The 24,614-nt window shown below is 35.9% G+C and overlaps 1 protein-coding gene across 4 annotated transcripts in view; it reads right to left on the reverse strand.

Moving 5' to 3' along the window:
- C3H8orf34 (chromosome 3 C8orf34 homolog) overlaps positions 1-24,614 on the reverse strand; it is a 163,278-nt gene that overhangs the window by 21,271 nt on the left and 117,393 nt on the right. For all 4 annotated transcript variants that reach the window (XM_048938928.1, XM_048938926.1, XM_048938924.1 and 1 more), the window contains 3 exons: positions 17,815-17,900; positions 12,730-12,803; positions 1,762-1,882 (listed from right to left, as the gene is read on the reverse strand). In XM_048938928.1, the coding sequence (XP_048794885.1) occupies positions 1,762-1,882; positions 12,730-12,803; positions 17,815-17,900 (281 nt within the window). The remainder of the gene's footprint in view (positions 1-1,761; positions 1,883-12,729; positions 12,804-17,814; positions 17,901-24,614) is intronic.

Raw genomic sequence — 24,614 nt, forward strand, 5'->3', positions numbered from 1 at the left:
ACTTTTTAAAATCCCTTGTCAATGTCATTTAAAGGAAATAAAAATGCAGGCATCAGAAAAACACAAAAGCATTTTACTTGGTTATCAGAACTGCCAGAATATCATTTATAATGCAACTACAAACTGTTTATGCACCTAGAAGTTCTACTTGTGATAAATCAGATTCCAGAAGTATGCAGTGACCACAGAATAAATATAACAAACCAAATGGGCAAGTCACTGCAATTGAATACAAAAAAAAATAAAAAAATAAAAAATTCCACTTGTGTACGATATAAAGCAGCCACAGTAACGTAATAGACTGGATTTTTGACAAAAGTATCACTGGACCACATGTAAGGAAGGAGAGGAAAACTGCTTCAAAATCTGATTTTGTAAAAATGCTGTTTTCAAATAAGGCACTGAAGAACTTGCTGACATTTGGTGCTAATCATAGGCATCCACTTGTGCCAGTGTTTAAAGTGAGTTTTCTACAGCATGTAGTCCATAACAGAAAGGCAGGACTATGTCTTATCTTTACATGAGCCCAAGTCTCAGAAAACAGCTAAATGACTGCACAGTGCAGGATAGGATTAATAGGTTCCACTGTACTCAGTGAAAGAAAGATGATTTGCTGATTATTTTTTTTTTTTAATCTATCAGAAAAATAAGGCTAAACAAAATACTGCTTCATTATCTGAGATCCTCTGAGCTGATTCCTCATGGAAGTTATGTTATGCTTGTCACTGAGAGGGATAATTGTCTCAAGCAGCACTGGTATAAGAGGAAGTTAATTGGTTAATTAATAAACAGGAATAGGAGAGTCCAACATCTAATAACAGAGTCATACTCTTGTGAATTTCTCAGCCAAACAAAAATTACTGGATGGTAAAATGCCTGAACCCCCCATACAGTGCTACTGAAGTAACAGGCCCAAAGCCAAATGACACCAGCATTGATGTGAAAGACTTTGCACATCATACCACAGCAGACAGTGTCAGAGAATAAAAGAATCCACATAGTTAACCAATTAAGTATTTAAAATTCTATCTTCCATTCAACATGGTAGTTATTATTGTCAACTTTGTCTATGGATACAAGGATCTGCATGTTTCAGAGAATGCTGCTTACAAGGGCGACTTGTACAGCCATGGAAATGCTACCAGTTCAGACGTAAATCAAAGTATTGACAACTTGACCAGATCCCTTGTAAGTGACACCTGCCACAACACACAGGGACCGTTTTTAGTTCTTGCTCTACTCTAAGCAAAAGCTTTTTCTGTTCCTCACTGTGCTCACAGCCATGTCTTCTACTTGACTTCAGCTACAACAGCTCCTAGACAGAAGTAAAACAGCTGCATCTGTCTTTCTAAAGAAAATACCGCTCCCAAGCCTTCCAGGCCAACTTCACAGGTAGGACAGATGTCCAAAATCTTTTCGAAAATGACCGAAAGTGCTAAGTTCTCTGCCTTGTTCTGTGACAGACTTGAAAGAAGGGCCAGAAAAATTTCATTTCTCTCTCCACCTTACCTTGCCAGTCTTTATATTCTGGTTCTACCAGTACCATACCATACAACTAAACCTTAGATAATAAATATTCATTACAAAGAACAACTAACAAACACAAACAACAACTGTTTCTCTGCAATGAAGGAAATGTGAAGTTTTATCTATTTTCATCAACATCTGAAATAGATTATCACTTTTCCTTTGTCTAAAATATATTGGCATAGATGTGTGAGGACTGCTATGTGTTTCATCATCCCTTGCTAGCATACATACCAGCTAGGTGCTTTTCCATGGTCTGAAGTTCTTTTGCTGCTAAGGAGTCCTTTAAGAGTTTCTGTCTTGGGGAACCACCAGATCTGACACCCATGGCATCCATAGTCCAAACCGGCTGAGACTTACACAGATAAAAATAAAATGGAATAGTTTTTAATACACTTTCAAATTTACATGTGGAACAATAAAAAATAAGTGGAGAGGGGGGAGTGATGCACTGTACTCATTTAGAATAGGGAATCTGGTAGAGTTTTGTATAGAATTAGTATATAATATTTAGCTGCAAAAAATTAAAATTTATAATTTCTTACATGTTAAATAACATAAACAGTAAGCATTAATAAAAATCAACAGTTCTAGAGTAACTTACATGTATATTGACACACAAGCTCTTATTCCATACTGAGAAAACTTAATAGGACAAATTCTTCAATGATTTACATTCTAAGCAAGTTATTTAACGGGGGTTGCAGTTTAATTTGCCACATATGGCACAGTATCTCTGCAAAGCAGCACTTCTGGGAACATCACAGAATTTCATCATCAAAATTGCCAGTGCCATTTTGTCACAAAGTATTCCTTTCAGGAGCAGCAACTAAATCATCATGGCAACACAGAAGCTTAGAAGGGATGCTGGGATGACTTACCCAATCATTTCAATACTGAACGCTGTGATACCCAGTTAGCTGCATTTTCTGGAACCCATTCAATAAAATTTAAATTTAAAAAAAAAAATAAAATTTTTAAAAGGTTTTAAAATATTTTTAAAATTTTTAAAATTTTATTTTTAATTTTTTTTAAGTTTTAAAATATGATACTATAAGGTAAACTCAATAAGTTTTTATATGCTTACTTAAAATACACCAGAAGTGTATGATAGAATGCTTAAGACTTGGTCATAAAAAGCAACAAACAAATACATTAATCAAAGCATTCTTAACAGCTTGTCTGAAATAAATTTTACTTTATTTCCACACCAAAATATTTCATCTGAAGTATAGGAGTTTTTTTTCCCTGGTTTCCTGAAGAAACAAAGTGTATGCAGAAGTCCCATCATTGTTTACCTCTTACTGATTTTTGAATCTTTCAGTAAACATCAAACAAATCTAGAGAGGGGCCAGGGTTTCAAAGACATTGAGCTGATGTAATTGCAAGGAGAAGAATAATTGAGGAGAGGACATAAACACTGTCTTGTATTTAACTGACTGCTGTGAAACGTACCTTTAAAATTTGTTAACATAGATTCCTATGTATAAAACAACAGCTATACTGCAAAGTTCCATATTGTTACATTAAAAGAAACCCTTATTCATATTTACCAGAATATGAAATAGTTCACGGCTGCAGGCAATCCTACTGTTAGTAACACACAGTGTTTTTAGATCACAGTAGGCATTTTGTAATTTGCCCATTGCTTTGTACTGTAGTACTGCTCTGGTTAGAGGCACACATATTTCATTCCAGGCAAATACACAGGAAGAGACAAACAAAATGTAAATTAGTCAGAAATGGAAATTATCCTGCAAATGCATTTATTTCAGACATGTCACTAGGCTTGATTCACCTATTTTTCCATGAGATTTTTGAGAATTTTCCACTTCATTCATATTTGAGAATTCTCCATCCAAATGATAACATGTCTTCTCAAGGTCACTAAGGAATAATTATTAAACTACTTTTATTATTAAATTTAAATTTAAATTTAAATTTAAATTAAATTTAAATTTAATTATTAAACTACTCACATTTTTACATGCTTGTATCTAATAGATTTTAGTTACTCCGTATCTGTTTCTAGATAGAAGAGTAATTTGTTCTACAAGCAGTTTCTCTGAAACAAAAGAAACTAAATAAGAGATGGGAATGGGAATAGAGCCTGTAAAAAATCCTAATGTTCTGGTTTTTAATCTGTTTTACACATACTCTTAACATTCAAATTTTTATGGGGGAAACAGGCATTTTTATTTAAGTTTAATGGAGTACTCTTTATTAAGGGAGGAAAAATGTAGCAGCCCTTCAACAATGACTAGAGAGAAAAATTCCCCAAGTCTAACAGGATGAATTCTTTTTGAGTATCACGCACAAACATAACTCTGATGAAGTACAGAATAAAAGCTAGTCAGTCGTCTGTGGTAATAACTGAAGACCAAACTTTTCATCTGGTGTTCTCAGTTCTATTCAAGTTTATTGTAAACAAATTATTATGAGTTTTCACTAATTTTCTAGCTTCCAAAAGCAAGCACTTGCAAATGTTAGCCTTCTGAGACTTTCTCAGCCTCCATCTCCTTTTTTTTTTTGAAGATAAAATAATCTTTCTCTTCTACAAACCTCTAATGCTTCTTCTTACATTCTACCTTTTCCTCTGTGATACTTCTTTTATATGCATACAACTAAGGTGAATGAGTGAATGCAACTCAGCCTACTATCTGTAACAGAAACTCAAATAAATAGAGAAAAATGATTCTTTAATGTGAGCACCATGACAGTGCTTGAGATGTTTATTCAAAAATATGAGTAACATTTAAATGTAAATTGCAATTAGAAGGCTCAAAATCACAAAGATTATGAAACATCAGCAATGCTTTTGCAGGCTTCAACTCAGATTATTAACCTTGTGTAGATTCACATAAAAACACAGATAGGAATGGCTGTGCATAAGCACATACAGGCACACCAAGTTGTGTACACACATGCACTCTGTAAATGCTTATGGCTGCCTTCATCCTGTTAACATACAGTTAAGAAGAATACAGAATTTGTGTTCAGTTCTGTGCACAACACAGATGTACACAGTCTTTTGGAGAGTAAGTATTAACGTTGGATATGATTTTAAAGCAATACATTCATATCTATCTTCCAGATGCACCATTTCAACACTGTGAAATTAGCGAGACAACTTTGGACAACTTTTTTCCAAAAATTTTGTAACACTTTACTTGCATTTTTCTGTACCATGTACTATCAGAAGCCTTTGGCATTTTGTGAGACAACAGCACTATGAAGAGACCAGAATAATAGTTCAAATAATAGCCATGAAAGATGAGATATTTAATAGCAGCCATTTAATTACAGATTATGTGCTTATAATACTCTTACAATTAAACACTTGATAGAAAGAAAAAACGATCTTAAACTATTAGAATAAAAAAAGTTATCTGTTTATTATGATTTTAAAACTGCTGTATTGCTATTATTTTTTTGCTCCTTCACTGAAACTAGATGTTCCAAGACCATAAGCAACAACACTGTCCTGAGTGCAAGAGTGATATGACCTGTAGAGGCATGTCCAGAAGAGGACCACAAAAATGATCCAAGGGATGGAACACCTCCCCCTACAAGGACAGGATGAAAGAACTACAGCTGTTCAACCTAGAGAAGGTTCTCAGAGTAGACCTGAGAATAGCCTTTCGGTATCTAAAGAGGAGCTATAAGAGAGAAGGGGACAGACTCTTTAGCAGGGTCTGTTGTGACAGGACAAGGGGACATGGTTCTGAACTAAAAGCAGGGAGATTTAGATTGGATATAAGGAAGAAGTTATTTACAATAAAGGTGGTGAGGCACTGGAACAGGTTGCCCGGAGAGGTGATGGATGACCTGTGCTAGGAGACACTCAAGGTCAGGCTGCACAGGACTCTGAAAAACCTGATGTAGCTGTAGTTGTCCCTGTTCATTGCAGGGGAGTTGGACTACATGACCGTTATTAGTCTCTTCCAACTCAAACAATTCTATGATTTCAATCTTTCTGAAGGCAGACTCAGGAAATGGTTTTTGGTTTTTTTTTTCCCCTCTGTAAATAATACTGAACATAAAAATTCTCTCTTAACATGTTAAGGCTATGAATTCATTTAAGTGAATAACATATGAATAAAGAAAGGGTTCCTTAGTGTATTCAACAATATATGCAATAATCTTGATCTTAAAGGATAAATACAAGCTGAAAGTAGGGGATGTTAACAGGCAGTCATAGCAAGCACATCAGTTCAAACGCTTTAGCAAGGAAAAATGAATTCACACATCACCAGCAGAATTCACTGGTATCCCTTCTCTCCACTAGATAAGTGGCAGCAGTTCAGAAATGTCACCTAGGAGAGAGATTCAGGCTTGCAAGTCGTTAATTTGAACACTTCTATTCCATTTTTATCAAAACGTAATCTTTATCTCCTGTCCAGGTACAGCAGAGATAAAACACTAATGTCAGTTATCTCAGATGTTATTGATAATGACAGTAGACTGAAAGTAGTTGAAAAATTTAGTATGTATGTATAAAGTGCGTATATAGAAATAGTCCTTTATAATTCCTTCAGCGTATTCCAAACTGCAATTGCCCTCAATTATTCACTAAGATTTTTTAATATTAACACAAAAATTATAAATAGCCTATTCATACTAACAAGATTTTATATCCAAATGGGAAGATGTTCCTGAAAGACACCCTTGCCTTTTTAGTTTGTAGGAACAGCTGTGGGTGCTGTTCACTTCACCTTCAAACTTTGAAGGTAAGGCAAAGTCTCTGCGCTAGAAATACATTCAAACAAAGCCCTCAGGATACATTTGTCAACTGTAAAGGTCAACCAGGCATCCATTTCCTAATTGGTTTTCTTTACATAGCATCATTATTTCTTCACTAACAATATATTCATCAGCACATTCTTTACTTAGATCGCTTAGCCAAATTACTCCTAAAAAGAAAATAATTACAAAAGATAAAGCCAAAGGGAATGTCTGTCATCTCTTGTTCCCTGAACTTCTGGAAAATATCATAACTTACTGGGAAAGCCATGCTGGTACACAAACATAATTGAGGTCATAAGAATAAGGAAGTTTTCCACATCAAATATAAGTACTTCAGTATTTGCAGCACAATGTCATTTTGACAGCATACATCATATGAAAAAACAGTGCAGATGTGAACATCTGCAGTGACATGGGCTGCCATTTCTGCGTAATCCCCCATGGACACACAGGGAGTTCTGCAGAAATGCAGCATTTCAAATTGTCTGAGGCAAAGAAGACCTCCAAATTACCTCCAACACCATCAGGAAATCAAATGATTGTTAGAAAGTAAATTAGCCCTTCCTACTGACCATTAGTTTGGAATGATGGAATGCTATTCTTCTGTTTCATTTTGGCCTACTTCAGAGTTAAACATATAAGTACCCATTGGCACAACTGTGCACATTCTCTTGTCAGACATAGGGGATATCCCTACCTCACAAGGGCTTCTTCATTTTTAAAGACTAAATGATAGATAAATGATGAATCACATAATCATGTCAAAACAAAAAGGTGATCACGTGTAGGTATTGAAAAGGAGGTGAAAATTCAATCCTTAGTTCCTTGCAAACTATAAACACAGGCAATGCATTTTTGATTGAACTCTTTATTCTGCATAGTTTTGTTAATAAAGGGCAATTGTCATTGGCAATTTCAGGAGATAATAGCATAGAAAAGACAACCACACTTACTTGCTATCTAAAATCTACTATTTCTTTGCTAAATGGCCCAAATATCGTAAACAGAAAATCCTCCCACTGCAAAAAGTATCCTTGTCAACACTTTTTCTTTTTTTTTTTTGTTATTGTTAAAACAATAAACCTCTAAGAGGTCTGATGCAACGTAAGAAACCACCTCTAAGCCCCATCTCCCCACACTAGGGCCCATTCTACATGAAATGCCACGTAACTGAAATTGTAAGCTTTTGCTTTCCATGGCAGGCAACATTTTACACTAAGCCTCGCACTAGAGAAGTGGTAGTTTGGGTTAACTTACACACAAGTTTTCTACTTACAGATTGAAAGAGGAACTAAGTGGGCACCTGAGTTTAACGTTTCAGCTTTTCAAACTTAACTAGAATAACATTTTGTAAGCTTCAATCTTGTTTTATTTACTGTTATCTGGAACAATATTTTTCAATTTGTCACTCCAAAGACACCAAAGCTTCAGAAACAAAAAAAATAAGGCACTCAGATTTTTTTTTAATAAATTTTTTAAACTGCAGAAAAATCATTTTAAAGTCATCTTTTGAAGTATCAAATATTTTAAATTGGGAGTATTTTCAGTTCAGTACATACTTGCCATTCTGCCTACACCATTGAAGGTCTTGGAATTGTGAACTGAAAGCTGCATGAGGTGCCTGCCAATGGGGCTGGTGGAATTCAGCCCACAAGGGGATGGGGCTTTCTGCCAACTGCACTCCAGCCATGGACTGGGGGCCCTGCAGGGATGCTGGGCAGCCATATCATGTATCACTGGGATTGGGTATGCACCTGAGATGCTGGGTTCTCCAATATATAAAATGATGTCAGTAAAAAGAAATGAGTTGGTAAGAAGTGAGAAAGAATTGTTGAGCACTTCATGTGCTCTCCAAAGCAAAACAAAACTTTAAAGAAAGAAATTAAGTCTTTGCAATTGTGCTGACAAAATGCAATGTGTAATTTGTGAAATCTGTTTCACACACATGATGTCTAGAGCAAAGAAGTTCAAGGTATGTAATTTAAATTACTTGCTTAACAACTTTCAGGAAATATTACCTGTTTCCCAATAAGCTTGATATTATGTTCTTTTACTGCACTGTGTTGTTAATTTAGCTATTTGCAATTAAAATTACACTTGCAGTTCATTTTGGACTAGCTGCACAAGAGTTGCACTTATGTAATATTATTATTGTTATTAGTTTTATATGTAAAAAATGTAAAGGCTAAAAATACTTAACTTTATGTGCCTGAATGTCCACAAACTTTAAAAAGCGAAGTTGGATTAAAAAAAAAAAAAATGGTATGAGACTACAGTAATTCTGTATGTATAGTATATAAATATTACCTTTCTAATTCATGCTACCTCACAGTCACACTGCTGTATTCAACACGTATCAATACCAAAAAGTAAAAGCTTAATTTTTGCAGGAACCTCAAATCATTTCACAAAATGAATTCCCATCAAGCAATTTCCATATATATTACAGAAAATCCTTGTGTATATTCCTTCTATCAAAGCAACAGAGAAGTTCCAAAGGAGAAGGAAAAATGGGAAAGGATATATTTTAAGCAAAATACCGCTATAAAACAATTCATTAGTGTGTTTTTCTCAAAGTTATAAAGACCAAAAACTCAAGCCAACTTCATGCAAAAGGTGCCTTTTGCAGTTAAATGACTTCTTTTTCCCACAGTTTCACTTGTATTGGTTTGCCTTGCATGGATAATTTGCAAAGAAAAATAAACCTTTTCATGTGCACACGCAAAGCAAGATGAGTGAATGCAAAGATTCACATGAATAAAAACAATAAGCACAAGATCAAGATGGTAAAAGAAGAAACTCAAGATGAACACAAGGGCTACAGTGTCAACTGCACAGTGTACTTGCCCTACTCTTTCTTTCAGTTGCTGTAAATTTAGGTTATTCCCTGGATACTTTACTTTTCCATTGCTGTCATAATTCCATCTGACCAAACTTTTCCCTAGCATCACTTCCGTGTTTTCTTGAAGATAACTAACCAAATATTTATAAAAGTTGTTTACAGAAACAGAAGGTAAAGTAGGACTCTGAGAAAGCCCCATGGCAAAAAAAAAATCTCAAAAAAAGCTTTGCATCTTGCCTTGCACTTTTTGTTAAATTAAATATTTGTCAGAAAAATATCCCCACAGTAAACCAGGTTTTTTTTAGAACATTCTGAATGCTTGCTTCCACTTTGTGTCCTTGCAAAACACATGGGAAGAGTGCTGATTCCTGTAAGTACTCCAAACTGCTTTCTGGTAGCCTTACTCGTTTATCCATTCAGTACACTTTGTTTGGGATTGTGCAGCACTGACAAATAGGTTCTCCACTTTTCAAATATCAATTCTCTTTGAGAAAAATAAAGCTTAGCAAAAGATTCTTCCGAAAAGACGTTCAAATGGAAAAGGTCTGATTCCAAAAAAACTTCCAGACTCTCTAGAAATACAGAATGTTACAAGAAAATCACGATGTATAGAATCATAGAATCATAGAATCACAAGGTTGGAAACGACCTGTAAGATCATCTAGTCCAACCATCTCCTCACCACCATGGCCACCACAAGCTACTAAACCATATCACACAGCACGTCATCCAGACAAGGTAAATCACAGTACACATTATATAATCATATTATAATTATATTATAATATAATTATATATATATAAAATATAAAATATATATTATATATAATATTATATTATAATCATTGTATAACCAATGTAATCATAGTACACATTATATTAAGCCATGTTATAGACATAGATACTCCTTATCTCTTCTAAATATTGTCATTCAGGCTACTTTAGTCTCCGTACCAAAGATCTTACATGAGAACTTCTACACAGAGCATGAAAAAAGGACCCACACAGCTCTATTCTGAAGATTTTCTGAACATTCCCTTGCATAATCATTGCTGCTTCATCCCACAATCTTTCTCAGAAGATTTACTCTCTGTAGGCTGAGGCACGTTTAAAGACGATAAGTCAAATATACGTGAGTAGAGAGAAATTTATGATAATGACCAGCTTAACTAGCGACAGACTCATACTAGCCTAGTGGGATGCAGTACTGGAATTAAATATAGAACACCTTGAGCTAGAGCATGAATTCTTACAGGTAATATGCACATTTGAGTAAATGTCACAAATCAATTTGTCTAGTTTATGATAAGTGTCTGATTAACATCAAATTTATTCTTCCTCGTTGTATTTCACCCTCACCTCCTATCTCCCATAGTATCTCATAACATCTGAAAAATATGCAAACTCATGAAAACATATTTCAGTATCAATTCTTAAGTCCCTTTACAGGCATCATTCTTAATCTTTTAAAGAATTTGTGGGAATTGGTTGCATGAATGCATTTATCTTCAGTTTTTCTACAGAGAACCTTAGCTCTGTCTCTGCTTTTGTATGTAAGGACTGTCACAGAGTAAGTCTCACTGGAAGTTATTAGGAGACCATGGAGCAGATCTCTATTCCTCGAGAGGTCTAAAATGCAACAAAAGTTTAATCATTTTATTCTTTTTTGATTAGGTACAGATACAGGCAAACACATAATGCTTGACAGCTGAATGTTACTTGGGTAACAGCCATTTCAAAGACAGAGAAGAACACAAACAGCTAATCACACTATTTACACAATAGCTTAAAGATCCAAAACACAAACTCTAAAAGCAGATGAACGAACAGTTATTGGCTTCCAGCTCCTTAGTAACTGAGACAAAGGAACTTTCCAAGAGCTCAGGAAAGGGAACCCAGTTGCCCTTGCCTTACGAAAGAGGATGTGTAGTCAAAGCAGCGGCTTCAAATATTGCAGGGCTACAGTCCTGACTTCTCTTTGCGGCACTGGCATTAACAGCAGTAACCAGTGTGGATTTCAGGGATTCTTCCCAGGCAAGTTCACTGTTTCTGGCTCTGTACTGCTGTGGGCAACTTACCTCTGTCTGTAAATACAACTCTATGATTACAACCATCAGAACATCAAATTCATATGCATTTATGTGCATTCATAAGCACGCAAATACAGAATGTGTACCTGAAAATACTCAGCCGAAGGGCGCACACTTCTGCAGCAAGATTTCGCTGATTAATACAATGACCTTTTATTTTCCTTGTTATCTTTATTTTTCTATGCAATTCAATTTATTTGTTGCTCTTTGCCTATGCTACATGTCTGTGGAACTGAGAAATCAAAGCTAGTAGCTGCAACAGGAAGTCCAATTCAGTAAGAAAATCATGTGTAAGATCACAAGAAACTGCTGCAAAATGTATCATAACTCTGTTCACTCTAAAGAAAAGCAGAAAGGAGGCTTGAGCAAGAAACTCAAAGCAACGGCTGCTGAAGATTTCCTCCTCATTCTTTTTGCCCAGTATTCACAAATGCTTTGTAAGCTTCTTGCAGTCCAACTTCTCAAAGACCTTTAGAAATTGATTTGGAATTCCTTATCTGTCAGTGGCTTTGATACCTCAGATTAGAAATAGGTTAAGTATTTCACAATTTTTTAATCTTTTAAGCTTTACTAGTAGCTAGCTGCCTGAAAGTCTGCAAAATCCATCTGCATGGTCACTGTTTTCCCTTTTTCTTCATCACTGCCTTTCTCCATAGCCAACAAATACCGAACCTTTCTTTTCACCTAGCTTGTCAACATTAAAGTGTGCTAAAAACACAATTGCTATGGGTGAAGTGAAATTCATGCTTCCACTTACAGTTGCATAAAAGTATGTAAAAAAAATACTGTATTTTCAAAAGAGACAACCACTTGTTTAAATTGTATTAAAATTTCTGAAGCAATATAACAAAGTTCTGACTGTGTCATTTTTCAAAAAATTATTTTATTGACAACTATACTTACTGCAAATCTGCAAAGATTTCCTTATGTTTCAAATTTCTAAAAGAGAACTGAGGGAAATATTACATAGTCTTGCACTATTTAAAAAAAAACCATACAGTTTTGTAGATATACAATCAGGCATATCTGATTTACTATGATTATCTGATTTACTAGGTTCCAAGCAAAAGTTACCAAAAATCTAAGTGACTGTGGTGATAAAATGAGAAATTTCATAATAAAATCTAAGATTTAAATTATTTTTGTTCTGTTAAGTTTGTAAAACACACTCTGTAAAATCAAACTGGTACATCGATATTTAACCATTGAAATATATTCTAGACCATACTGACATAGTCTAAAATGACTGAAATTTCAATAGGAGCTATACGTGTAAATCCAAGAAGATATGATTTCATATGAGATGGTAATAATAGATTTCAAAATATCACCCTCCCTAGATTGAAAAAAATTAGAACTGCCATAGAATTGAATATGCTAAAGAGAGATGCAAAACAGGGAAAATATGCTTTCCTTTCTTAAGATGAGAATGCAAACAAGCACTTTAATCTTTACACAAAATCTCATTTTTCTCAAGATATTTTTAAAAAAATAACAAGATTATTCATAAGGGAATCTACTTACAGATGCTGTCACTTGAGAGGCACTCTCCAATTCATCAATATCTTCCATAAGTGTTTCAATCCCAGGTACCTGAGCTGTTCCAATGAGGTAGAAAAGAAATAAATTGCATTAAATAACCATTACTCACTTTGAAAATAGAATACTTATAAATTAACTGCTGAGAAGGTAAATTCAGCTACCATAAAAGCAACGCTTTCTATTTACACTTGAATGGATATTAATTTACGACTAATTTTAAAGTATAAGCTTAATACAATGAGGAACAGTGTCTCTAACATGAATAGAGTGACAAGCAAGCCTCATTTATCTGCTAGCAGTTTTATAGGTCATCTGTTATTTTTACTGCTAAAACAAAATTATTTGTCTGCACAATGGAGTAGTAGATTTTCAGGTTCCAATCGCTTTAGGCAATGTTTAAAGGCCATGCAAGCAATGATTTTTGCCCATACTGTCACATTTGTTAAACAACAAGATTTGGTGAGAAATGCAGAAGGCCTCTGACACACATTTAATGACTTAAAAGACAATTTATGTACCTAGGCCAGAGAAAGCAATTTCTAAGTGACATGCTGTGCAGTTTCACTGCCTCCTAGCCTTATAGGCACTTAGACGCTGTTTGTAAGCTATGTAAAAAACAAGATGCCCTGATCTTCCCTGAGTTCTGCTGTTATTCAGACATTTAGCAGGGAGATCCTCATGTTTCCAGAGTGCCCAGATAAGTGAAACATCTCAAACTATACTTACTATAAAAACAACTGCACTGAAGCACAGCAACTACGGTTACCACCTTCACTGCAAATGCAAATGAAAGTGGGGACAAAAGAGATGATGATGCAGTGTGGAGAAGTGTTCAGAGAACTGATCAAGAACTGGGAAATGATGCCACATTTTTGCCATTGCCATGCCTGGTTCACATCCCCTATATTTTTATCCTTATTAATTTTTCATCCTAGTCATGCAGTTCCAACTGGAATAGCACTACGTATGTTTGATAGAACGCTATTTCTGTTGAACTTCTCAGATTTCAAACTTTTCCATCCAAATGCCTGTTTTCAACTTTCTACTTTACTGGCACTTTAATGCAAAGCAAACTCTGGAATTTACATATCCTACTATTTTCAAACATATCAGGTTGAAACTGGAGCTGGCTTACTACAAATAATAGAAACTTGTGGCTTCTGTTTGATAGGGAATTAAGCACTGATGTGAAAATTACTTAACAAAATTTATTTAGCAAACTAATTATTACATATCATAGCACAATCTGTAGATCTAATATAATAAGAAATACCACATGCATACTGTGGCATAGCACTGCATAAACTACCATTACCAGTCCTAATGTGTTGTTCCAGGAAAAGCCACAAAAAAAAAGCCAAGTCTTTGCTCACACCTCAGAAATATGTGGTATTGCATACTGCTCATGCCACAAACAGCTTTTTCTTTTTCAGATTAATTGGGCAGTTTAAAAAGTTTAAAGATCAATGCTTTTCATTCACCTAACATTCAGAGCTCACTCTCTCATTAGGTATTTTAAGCCTTCTACAAGAATGCACTCACTGCAAAGATCTTTGCAATAATTTCATTTTTTTCCTGCCTTGTACAGTGGCTCTTACTCAAAGTGTATACGGCACTTGCCAGCAAAAAGGACTGAAACCAGCAAAACAAGATCCCACTGCACTTAGAGGCACCCAGAATTAAATGAAGACATGCTTTTGGTGATACCATTTCTCCATATCCAAGTTCAAAAAACCACACATCAGTACATGACCTGTACAGTTCCCCCCACCATGAAAGCAGCATGGAGACTGTCAGGCACAGATTTGTACTGGATCCATCCAATTGCAGTATCTATCTGTACAGAACAAGAAGATTTATAGGAAGACTGAACCATGAGACAAACTCAGGAGGCTTGGCATCTACAGGGGAAGTTTACAGTGCACTAATCAAAATCAGGAACATAACTATTAAATTCTTCCCTGAGTTATTTCCTGTGAGATGGTCCAATGGGAAAGAGAAACAGTTTTGATGGGTATCACTTGGAACAGTGAAACAGCAGTGTTAGAGCATCTTGTGCCGTCTGATCTCAAGACCTGATTCCCCTCTCATTTTTATTGCTTAGATCAAAGATAACTCTGCTCAATTCAGTAGGATTGCACCAGAGGGAAATCAGTGCAGTGGTTAATTAGAGCCAGATAGAGATTGTCGGTGGAGTCAGTATTGTGCCTGATGCTGCAGATGATCTTTTTACATAGGCTATTCCATTGACTTTATGAGATGGAATTGCTTTAGTAAGCTTATTTATAAAGGGCTGTTAGATCAGATGTGCAGCCAATTACTTCTGAACCTGGCTCATCTGAAATCCACAAGAGAGATGCTCCAGATCGAACAACTTAACAATTTCTCACTAACCCAGAAAGAAATCATTAAGGAAAGCTGTCTCAACTTTGCTGTACATTAGCACCTTGCTTGCACACTCCTGAAGGAATGGTTTACATCAGCACTTAGCAACTCATAGTTTTCTCAGTTAGGTCATTCGTATCAACAAGTAAGAGCAGAAAATAAGTTCAGATGAACCTGGTAATTGAAACCTGCTAGTCTTTTTTATGATATAATACATACATTTAGGACATAACTAAAATTTGAAGTCTAACACAATGCTTTGGCTATTTAGAGTTTTCTAACAATATATTTTATCATCTTCTTCACATATTCAGTTTTAGATACACAGAAAACAAGAATTGTGCTGCATTTATAGGAAAGATAGAATAGGCAGCTGCCTGGGTTCTACATCTGTTTCTAGTCTGTGCCTTCTTGTAAAATCCAGAAGTGTTTTCTTTTCTTTCTTTTCTTTCTTTTCTTTCTTTTCTTTCTTTTCTTTCTTTTCTTTCTTTCTTTCTTTCTTTCTTTCTTTCTTTCTTTCTTTCTTTCTTTCTTTCTTTCTTTCTTTCTTTCTTTCTTTCTTTCTTTCCTTCTTTCCTTCTTTCCTTCTTTCCTTCTTTCCCTCTTTCCCTCTTTCCCTCTTTCCCTCTTTCCCTCTTTCCCTCTTTCCCTCTTTCCCTCCTTCTCTCCCTCTGTCCCTCTTTCCCTCTTTCCCTCTTTAATCAAAATAAATTACTAGCCAACATTTTAGGAAAAAAAAAAACAACCAAGAGAACAAAACAAAACAAAAAAATTTGAAAGGCTGAACATTTCTGAGAAAGCCTCTTGTCAGAAATTTGGCAGTACCTTACTGTTGACCTCAGTCTTTTTGCCCTAGAGGCAATGCTGTTTACTAGCTATACAGCTAACAGGTTCACGTGTATTTACAGACATGAGATAGACGAGAAATAACAACATGAATCTCGTTGCCTCACCTACCTAAGTTTTATGCCCTGTCTTTAGGGAAAGGGTTATTCCTCCCCCTTTTAATCATACTTAGTATATACAGAAGCATGTAAGGTGGTCTCAAGTTAAAGTGGCTATGGTACTCTTGTCCATACTCTGTGACCATGAAAAACACAGCTTCCACCCACAGCTTCATTGTTAGACAGCATCCAGGATCTTCTGACAGTTTCATCTTCTTTAGTCTTCAGTGCCTTTGTCCCTATGATTGTGCGACAAGCTACCATTTTACTGACCTTCTGCTCCCAGTAAAAAAAAAATGAGCCTCCTGTTTCAGGGGGTGGCATAGCAGTATATTTCCACTACAATAACAAAGGTACATGGGAAGGGAAAACGAAGGCAGACATCTGCCTGTTCAAAACTAATTGTTTGATATTCAATTGTATATATTCCATGACCCATCCCAAACAAGCCACCATTATCTCCTCGCCTTGGGATTGCTCTCATAACAGAAGAATTTTGCCTTCCTTTGAAAGGATTTCAGTTACGTTAGCAATCTGGGTCTCTCTCACCGATGAACTTCATCAAACTGGTAAGAGCGTGATATTCTGAGATTTTTATTGCACTAACAATTTTTTTAATGAAGCAATTAATGACAAATGAAAGGAAAAATGAATTGTATAACTGCATTACGCCATGTATGTTCACAAAATCAGTATATTTGAAGACAAATTAGTTACTAATATTGACGTGTTGCTTTACAAACATGAAAATGTATGAAAGCTCAGGATGACGTCACACCTAGTGGCATTAAATAATAGACATTTAGCAGAACAATTCAAAATAACAAAACTTTCTCAGTTACAATTTCTTTTACATTAATTAATCAACATGACTAACTTATCTACAGCTACTGAAGATGAAACTACAAATCAAATCCTCCAGTTAATAGACTCCTCTTGTTCTGCCCTGAAGTAGAAGAGACAGAACAATATGCTTTCCTATCTCCATTTCAGTGACAGCTAAGATAATCTTCATCAAGATAATCTTTCATAAGAAAGCAGGGCATTCTCTGGCAAGATATCCCCTAGAATGTGCTTTTTCCATTAGATTTTAGGTGTTAAGAACCAGAGTAGAAGCTGAAATTGGGCTGTGTCCTGACTAAATTAGCACAACATGTAGCTATGTGCACACAAGGAAAATAAATTGTTCTCAGTTTTTGTAAAAACTCCTTTGAATCATGTTTTAAATTCTTGCCAGCAGTGCTAAGAGAGACCATTGAAGCACTTTTGATACTGAGTTTAAATGCAGAGAAATTCTTTAAATCTTTATTTTTCCCATATATTGTTTCAATTCTGTGAATGAATGTGTACTACTAAATTAAATATTCCAAAGACAGCATTATTTAGCATACAGGCCAGTTGCCAATGGACAAGACATGTCTATACTACTAAGCTATGTTACATCCAAAATTCTGTGCTAACATAAAAACTGTCTACTAAGATACTGACCCAAAACTGCTGACCTGAGACATTTCCAAAATACAGCAAAGAATTATTTTGGAGTGCTAATGTGGGCTATAGCCAAAACTACATTATGGACATTTCTAATAGATTTAAGTGTACATGACTGAGTTCATGTGCCCAGTAACAACCTTGGGAAACATTTAATTTTCTCTTGTAGACATATTAACATTAACTCTTAAATACAAAATGTTGTTGTTTGTTTGTTTTTTTGATGTGCAGCAAATATCTAACTTACCATCAGAGTCTGACATAGCTGGCTCTGAAGTTTGAGATACCATGGAGACATCTTCTGGCCTTTCTGCCATATTATCTCCTTGCAATCTAAATTGTAGAAAAACAGAACAAAAACATAGGCAAATTCCATTGATAAGATACATAAAAATATTAATTCTCACTATATACAGAACACTGCCCTAACTAAAAGAGTAGCTTTGCTGAACAGTCAGCATCTATGGTCCAACTGTATCATTCCAGAGCATATAATAACTAGAACTAGCCTTTAGAAAACAGTCAAATGAGTTGTACATGGTTTAAATAAACGAATAGGATTGCACTGTGTCAAGGTGTTGGTGGCAGGGCGGTTGCCAGGATTGGCTTTAGCAAGAAGAGGACATGGGCTGCCCCATACTGGACACAGGCATTTCCATCTGGCTCCAGTGCACACAGCTATGCCCAGAAGCCAATCTGACAGCACTTCTGGAAAAATGCATTTAAGAAAGAGGAGAGATGTAAGGCAGGTAGAGGAAAAGAGCGGAAATAGCAGAAGGAAAACCATACTTAGAGAAGGAGGTGATTCAGGCACTGGAGCAGATTTTGTGCCACTGCGAGGTGAGAGGACCACAGCATCCACTGAAAACCAAGAAGACCATGTGAGTACAGTGGAGCAGGTGAGTATTTCCTGAAAGAAGCAAAGCCAATGGAGAGCCACGATGGACCAGCCAGAGGAACTGTTACAAACTGACTGCTTGGGGGCATGGGTAGAGAAATCTGGAATGAAGAAGTGAAGTTGAACCTGGGAAAAGGGGAGGAAAATGTGATCTAAATGCATCTTTTTGTTTCTCATAAGCCAAATCCATTTTAATTGGCAATAAATCAAATTAATTTTCCGTAAGTCTGTTTTGCATATGGCAGTAACTGGCAAGCAATCTCACCTTGACCCACAAGCTTTTTCATCATAATTTCTCTGTCACGCTGAGGACAGTGAATGAACAAGCGGCTGAGTAGGAGTTTGGCCCTTAGCCAAAGGCAACCCACCAGAACAAATACACACATGAATATTTCTTCCTTCTCTATTACTTTTTAAAATAAATATCCAGTATTTAAAGCAAGTATTGTCTTCAGGCTTTCCTCCTGCATCAGCTAACTGCAATGTCTTGATAGTAATTTACAAAAATAGGCCTTGTAACTGCTGGTTTTTTAATGAGTATCTCAAGAGATCCACTATCCTTCTTCAGGCTCCTATGGATCTTGAGCACAGATTTTGCTCTGAAGAGATGGCTTGTAGCAATACAGTTGTCATTTGCATAAAGGTTATTTTAACTTCAATTTATTCAGACATAAAAAGAATAAGAAAACACAATTTTGCAGAGCCCAGGAATTCTCAGAATGCACTGAAATAAGACCTTAAGGAAATAAATATATCCTGAAAGAAGTATCTTTTACTCTGTATTCTCACTCTCTGCAGCAGCTTTACATGAATCTTTCAATTAACCTTTGAAACCGAGCAGAACCTCCATATTAGCCCTATCCAATTTTCACATCTCACGAGTTTCACACCTATTTAATCCATCTTCTAAAAAATTATTTTCCCCCAATAATTACTGTTATTTCCTTTTATGACAGAAAGCTTAATATAAATTCATAACAACTCTGGCCTGAGGAGGCAGTTCCATAGAACTCAAAACTCCTTAGGGTAACAAAAGAGTAAAACTTAGAAGATACCTAATTTTGAAAATGACTTCTACAAATCCTTTGTAGCTCTATAGCCAGTCTGTATGCTCTAGTTACAAATCCTTTAAAAATTTAGCTTGCAGAGCAAGCTTTTCAAAAGACAACAGTAAAACAGAAGCTAACTTCTGTTCATGCTGCTCTCATCTTCACTTTCATGCTACTATCATAAAGACATTCAAACAAGGAGAAAACAAACTTCAAAAGTAATGGAAGAAAATCTCCAAACCACACAATTTCCATTTGCTTTATATTTGCCCTGTCGTCCTGTATTACATAAATATGCATGCATACTGCAAGCATGTATTCAAGCTTATAAAGATAAACGTGAAATCACAGAACCAGAAGTGATAAGGCATTCTCCTCTGCAGCCATCCTGTGTATTATTAAAAGAAAAATTACTCCAGACTTCCCTGTTTATATTGCACTCATGCAAAAATACCTCTAATTGCAGGTAGGAGATTCTCATACTCCATCAGAATTTTCCAGATTTTGTAACCCATTTCCATTACGTGATTTCATAAATCCAAACCCAATGCAATTAGACATGAACAATCTACATGATTCTCATTATATTCATGAAATTATGTTAAATATTTAAGTAAACACTATGCCTCATGGAAAAAAAAATACTTTTCCAATGGATCTAGTAAAAAAAGCTATTTCATTATTTGCCTTTGTAGAAGGAAACAGCTGAGTGAACTAGACAGATTGATGGGTGGGTGAGTGGATGAATTAAATGTTTCACGTATCTAGGCCTCAGTTTCCCATAAAATTTTCAATGTATTTATGTGTTTCTTACATCCTTACATAGAGATTCATATTAGAATAAATCCTCATATTACTCAAGCATTAGAAGGACTCAAACTTTTCCAATCTCAGCTTAATACAGAAGACTTCGCAAAGCAACCTGCACAAAACTCAATTTTGACTAATATAAGATCCTGGATTTTTTTTTTTTAAGCATCATCAGGACTTCCCTGGCAATTCTACCTACCTGATAACACCTCAGAACACATTATTCTGTAAATCTCCATGATTACAAAGGTAGAAAAGAACTGACTCTGATCCCATCCTGCTGCCAGTACAAGCAGAACCACCCTAGAGAACTCCAGATACTAGTTCCTACTCTAGCTCCATTTGTTGCAAAACAAGTGAAAATTGAAATAAGGTAGATGAATCACCACAAATACTTCTACTTGGATTTTTTTCAAGAGATTTTAAGGGATTGAGTGTACCCTCAGCAAGTTTGCAAATGACACCAAGCAGACAGGAAGTGTCAACCTGCTTGGGGGGTAGGATGGCCTTACAGAGGGATCTGGACAGGCTGGATTGCTGGGCTGAAGCCAATGGGATGAAGTTCAACAAGACCAAGTGCCAGGTTCTGTACTTTTGCCACAACCCCAGGGAATGCTACAGCGTCGGGGCAGAGTGGCTGGAAGACTGTGTGGAAGAAATGGATCTGGGAGTGTCAGTCAATGCTTGGCTGAACATGAGCCAGCAATGTGCCCAGGTGGCCAAGAAGGCCAATGGCATCCTGGGTTGTATATGAAATAGTATTGCCACCAGGAGCAGGGAATTGATCATTCTACTGTACTCAGCACTTCAAGTACTTCTGGGCCCGTCACTACAAGACAGACATCAAAGCCCTGGAGCATGTCCAGAGACAGGCAATGAAGTTGATGAGGGGTCTGGAGCACAAGTTTTATGAGGAGTGGCTGAGGGAACTTCAATTGTTCAGTCTGGAGAGGAGGAGGCTCAGGGGAGACCCTATCACTCTCTACAACTACCTGAAAGGAGACTGTGCTAAGGTGGGGGTCAGCCTCTTCTCCCTTGTAACCAGCAATAGGATGAGAGTCCTCAAGTCATACCAAGGGAGGTTCAGGTTGGATGTTAGGAAAAAATTTCTTCTCCAAAAAAGTGGTCAGGTGCAGGAACAGTTTGCCCAGGGAAGTGGTTGAGTCATTGGTTGAGTCACCAACCTTGGAGGGGTTCAAGAAACATTTATATGCTGCACTCAGGGATATGGTTTAGTGGAAAAATATTGGTTGTAGGTGGATGGTTGGACTAGATGATCTTGGAGGTTTTTTCTAATCTTGGTGATGCTACGATTCTACGATTCTGAGGACAGAATGTTACTAGGGAATTATACAGGGATTAAATATGAAGCATGTTAAGTGTTTGTAACACGAATTTAGTGACAAAGACAATATCCATACAGGTGGGCTAAGGATTCAGTACATAGCTGCATTTTTTGCTTGATAGATGTGTTTTGTTGAGTGGCTGTTTGGAGGAGTCCAGTTGGAAGAGAATGATCAAGTACTGCTAAGTCTCAGCCTTCTCTTGTGATTGTCCATTCAGAAAGAACCATCTTTAACGCTCCAAGAAAGACTCTTGAGCTTTTCTAATGGCACATCTTAATGATAAAATGCCTCATGAATTAACGTTACTGACCTTCAAAGCAACCTCCACATCTTCCCATCCTAGTTTCAAAGGCACAGTAAAATCTCTACAACAATCAGAACAGAAGTACCAAGAGATAACAGAAAGCACATCTCAATCTTTCTATTTAGCATTACTTAGCAGCTGGAAATAAGTTGGCAGTCATTCTGCAAGACCAGCTTTGCCTTTCAGCTTGAACAGTCATCCAACACATCATGTTTTTAGATTGTACTGTTTGCTTGAATCTGAGCATAGTGTCAGATTCTTCCATACTTTTGCATAAAGCAAGGAGCATTCTGTCAATACTAAAAAAGGAATGATTAAGTATTGTGAATGAATACGCACTGTACAGTATTTTTAAGTCATCAATAAAATTTTCATAGCAGCACTATATTCCCCATTAGACAACTTTGTTAAACTCTGATAACTTTCCATTAACTTACCATTAAGTTTTTTTGATAGAGTAGCTTTTAGCTTTGCCAAAAATATTACATTTGGAGCTACCTATATAATTTGAATTAGAACAATAAAGAAGTAGACACAGGAAAGAATCCCTGTACAAGGAACTCTGTGATATGATCTCTGTGATATGTAAATCTATTGAAATGATACCTACTTTTTCTAACACAGCTCACTGGGACATACTTCTTAGTGATGCATTATTCAAACTGATATTACTTAAGCAGAATGTGCAGGGAAAGTTGTCACTACTATCTGAAAGGTAGTCCTTCCAAGAACTCCTCATATTAGTCAAGAAAATAAACATCAACAGAATCCAAAGTCTGGATGAGCTTATTGCTGTTGCATACTGTGATTAGCTGTGTGGCATGTCATTTCAATTCCCCAGTTCTTTTATTTATTTACAGAATTAGGGGTCTTGCTTTCAAACCTCTCTGATACCCATCAGTGTCCAACATAAGGACAGCTTCTTGACATTACGGTAATTTGCTGCTTTAGAAAGATGTTAGATGATTACTTAGATTGATGACCTCACTTAGAAGTTGAAAAGCAAGACGACACTATAAACAATTCATTATTTGCATCTAAAAATCACCGAATCACAAAATCTAATAGCATTCCAGAATGACAGATTACAATGGGTAAGTAATAAATAATGGGATTACTGAGGATGGAAGGAGAGAGTAATACTTCAGAAGCTGTGACTTTACCACCTGTGGCTCTCCTAAAGCAAAGCTTTATGATCTCATACAGCTGCACAATCACAATCAAACTACAACTTGAAGATAAAACTAACAGAAAACATTTGAGGAAGTCGAATTTTTTTTTCCTCTATTACTTAAGTACGGTATGCAGTTTCAAGTTTGAAATTTGTGAAAATATTTTTGCTTGAGTAAAACCGATTTTTCTGAGGTAAAAGAGTTGCTTTAAGAGTAGCAGTAGGTATGTATATATTTCACTGTGTATATTTGACAGCACGTATAGATTAAGATGAATTCCTTTTTATGAATTCCTCTATTGCATTAAATTGCTGATGTTAATATACACCATGACTGTCCTCTTTATCAGCACTGTTGCCCTGTGATAGTCTCAAAATTAGCAGTAAATGAAATTATACTCCTTGTTATGGCAGGATAATATAATACAAAGATGCTCATCTTTGAACAACATTCGTGCAATATTAATGAATTTGGGGAAAAAAAATACTATTCTGACAAACTGATGTGCCCATATTCCACAAACATGTGGGTTAAAAACTTCAACCATCCAATTCTGATCCTATTCCTTCCCAAGTAGAAAAAAATCAGAACAGAAGCAGGTTTTGCATTTTTTGGACAAGCTCTCCTTTAATCACCACGCAAATACTAATACAAGCAGGAGTTCTAAAACATTCTGTATGGTGCTGGCCTTCAGATTCTGGTAAATGATCATGGGATTTCTTTTTATTAAACTAATCTGCCCAAATTCTGATGCTCCCTAGAGGAGAGCAATAATTTTGCAGTTCCACTTGAGAAGAAACCCCAAAATCCTGTTAATTCCAGACAATACAAATGTTTCTGCCATCTTTTTCAGTAATAAAGAAATATTCCTTGAGGGGCTTCAGGACATAGAAGGGCATTCCCCACGGAGAAATAACGTGACTGCGGATTGCAGCTCCAGCCAATCTCTCTGCTAGCTAAATTTTGTTGAACCTGGATAATTTCTGTAAAATATTTCAGTTTCTATGAATCATTATTTCCTAAAGAACATACATTTCATTGGAAAATTCCTGATATGCTTTGCTGAAGACTCAGCTGACTTCTTTTAGATAAACACAGTGAGAAGTAGAGGAAAGTTCAGAAAAAACAACAACCCTAAGTATTTCAGCAAAAAAGAACAACAAAGCTATTTTCACATTCACTCAAGATCAGTGCACATTTTAAGGCTACAGTCACAAAGAATAGCTTTCAGCTCTGAAAACCAGATGTAGTGTCATGTTTGCATTAGAATCTTAATGTAAAAGATTTTGAATTGTTGAATGACTTATTTTCATTAAATTGCTTCAAACAACTATGCTCTTGAGAGAAATCCTAATGCTTCAGTGATTTAGTTTCTTTATGAAGTATTTATTAATTCGGTTCAAAAAGTGTAATACACTTTTTGTAAGATTAAAGAATAGCACAAAGTTATTCACAGAAGAAACGTATG

This window comes from Lagopus muta, chromosome 3 (assembly GCF_023343835.1).
Source record: "Lagopus muta isolate bLagMut1 chromosome 3, bLagMut1 primary, whole genome shotgun sequence".
NCBI lineage: Eukaryota > Metazoa > Chordata > Aves > Galliformes > Phasianidae > Lagopus > Lagopus muta.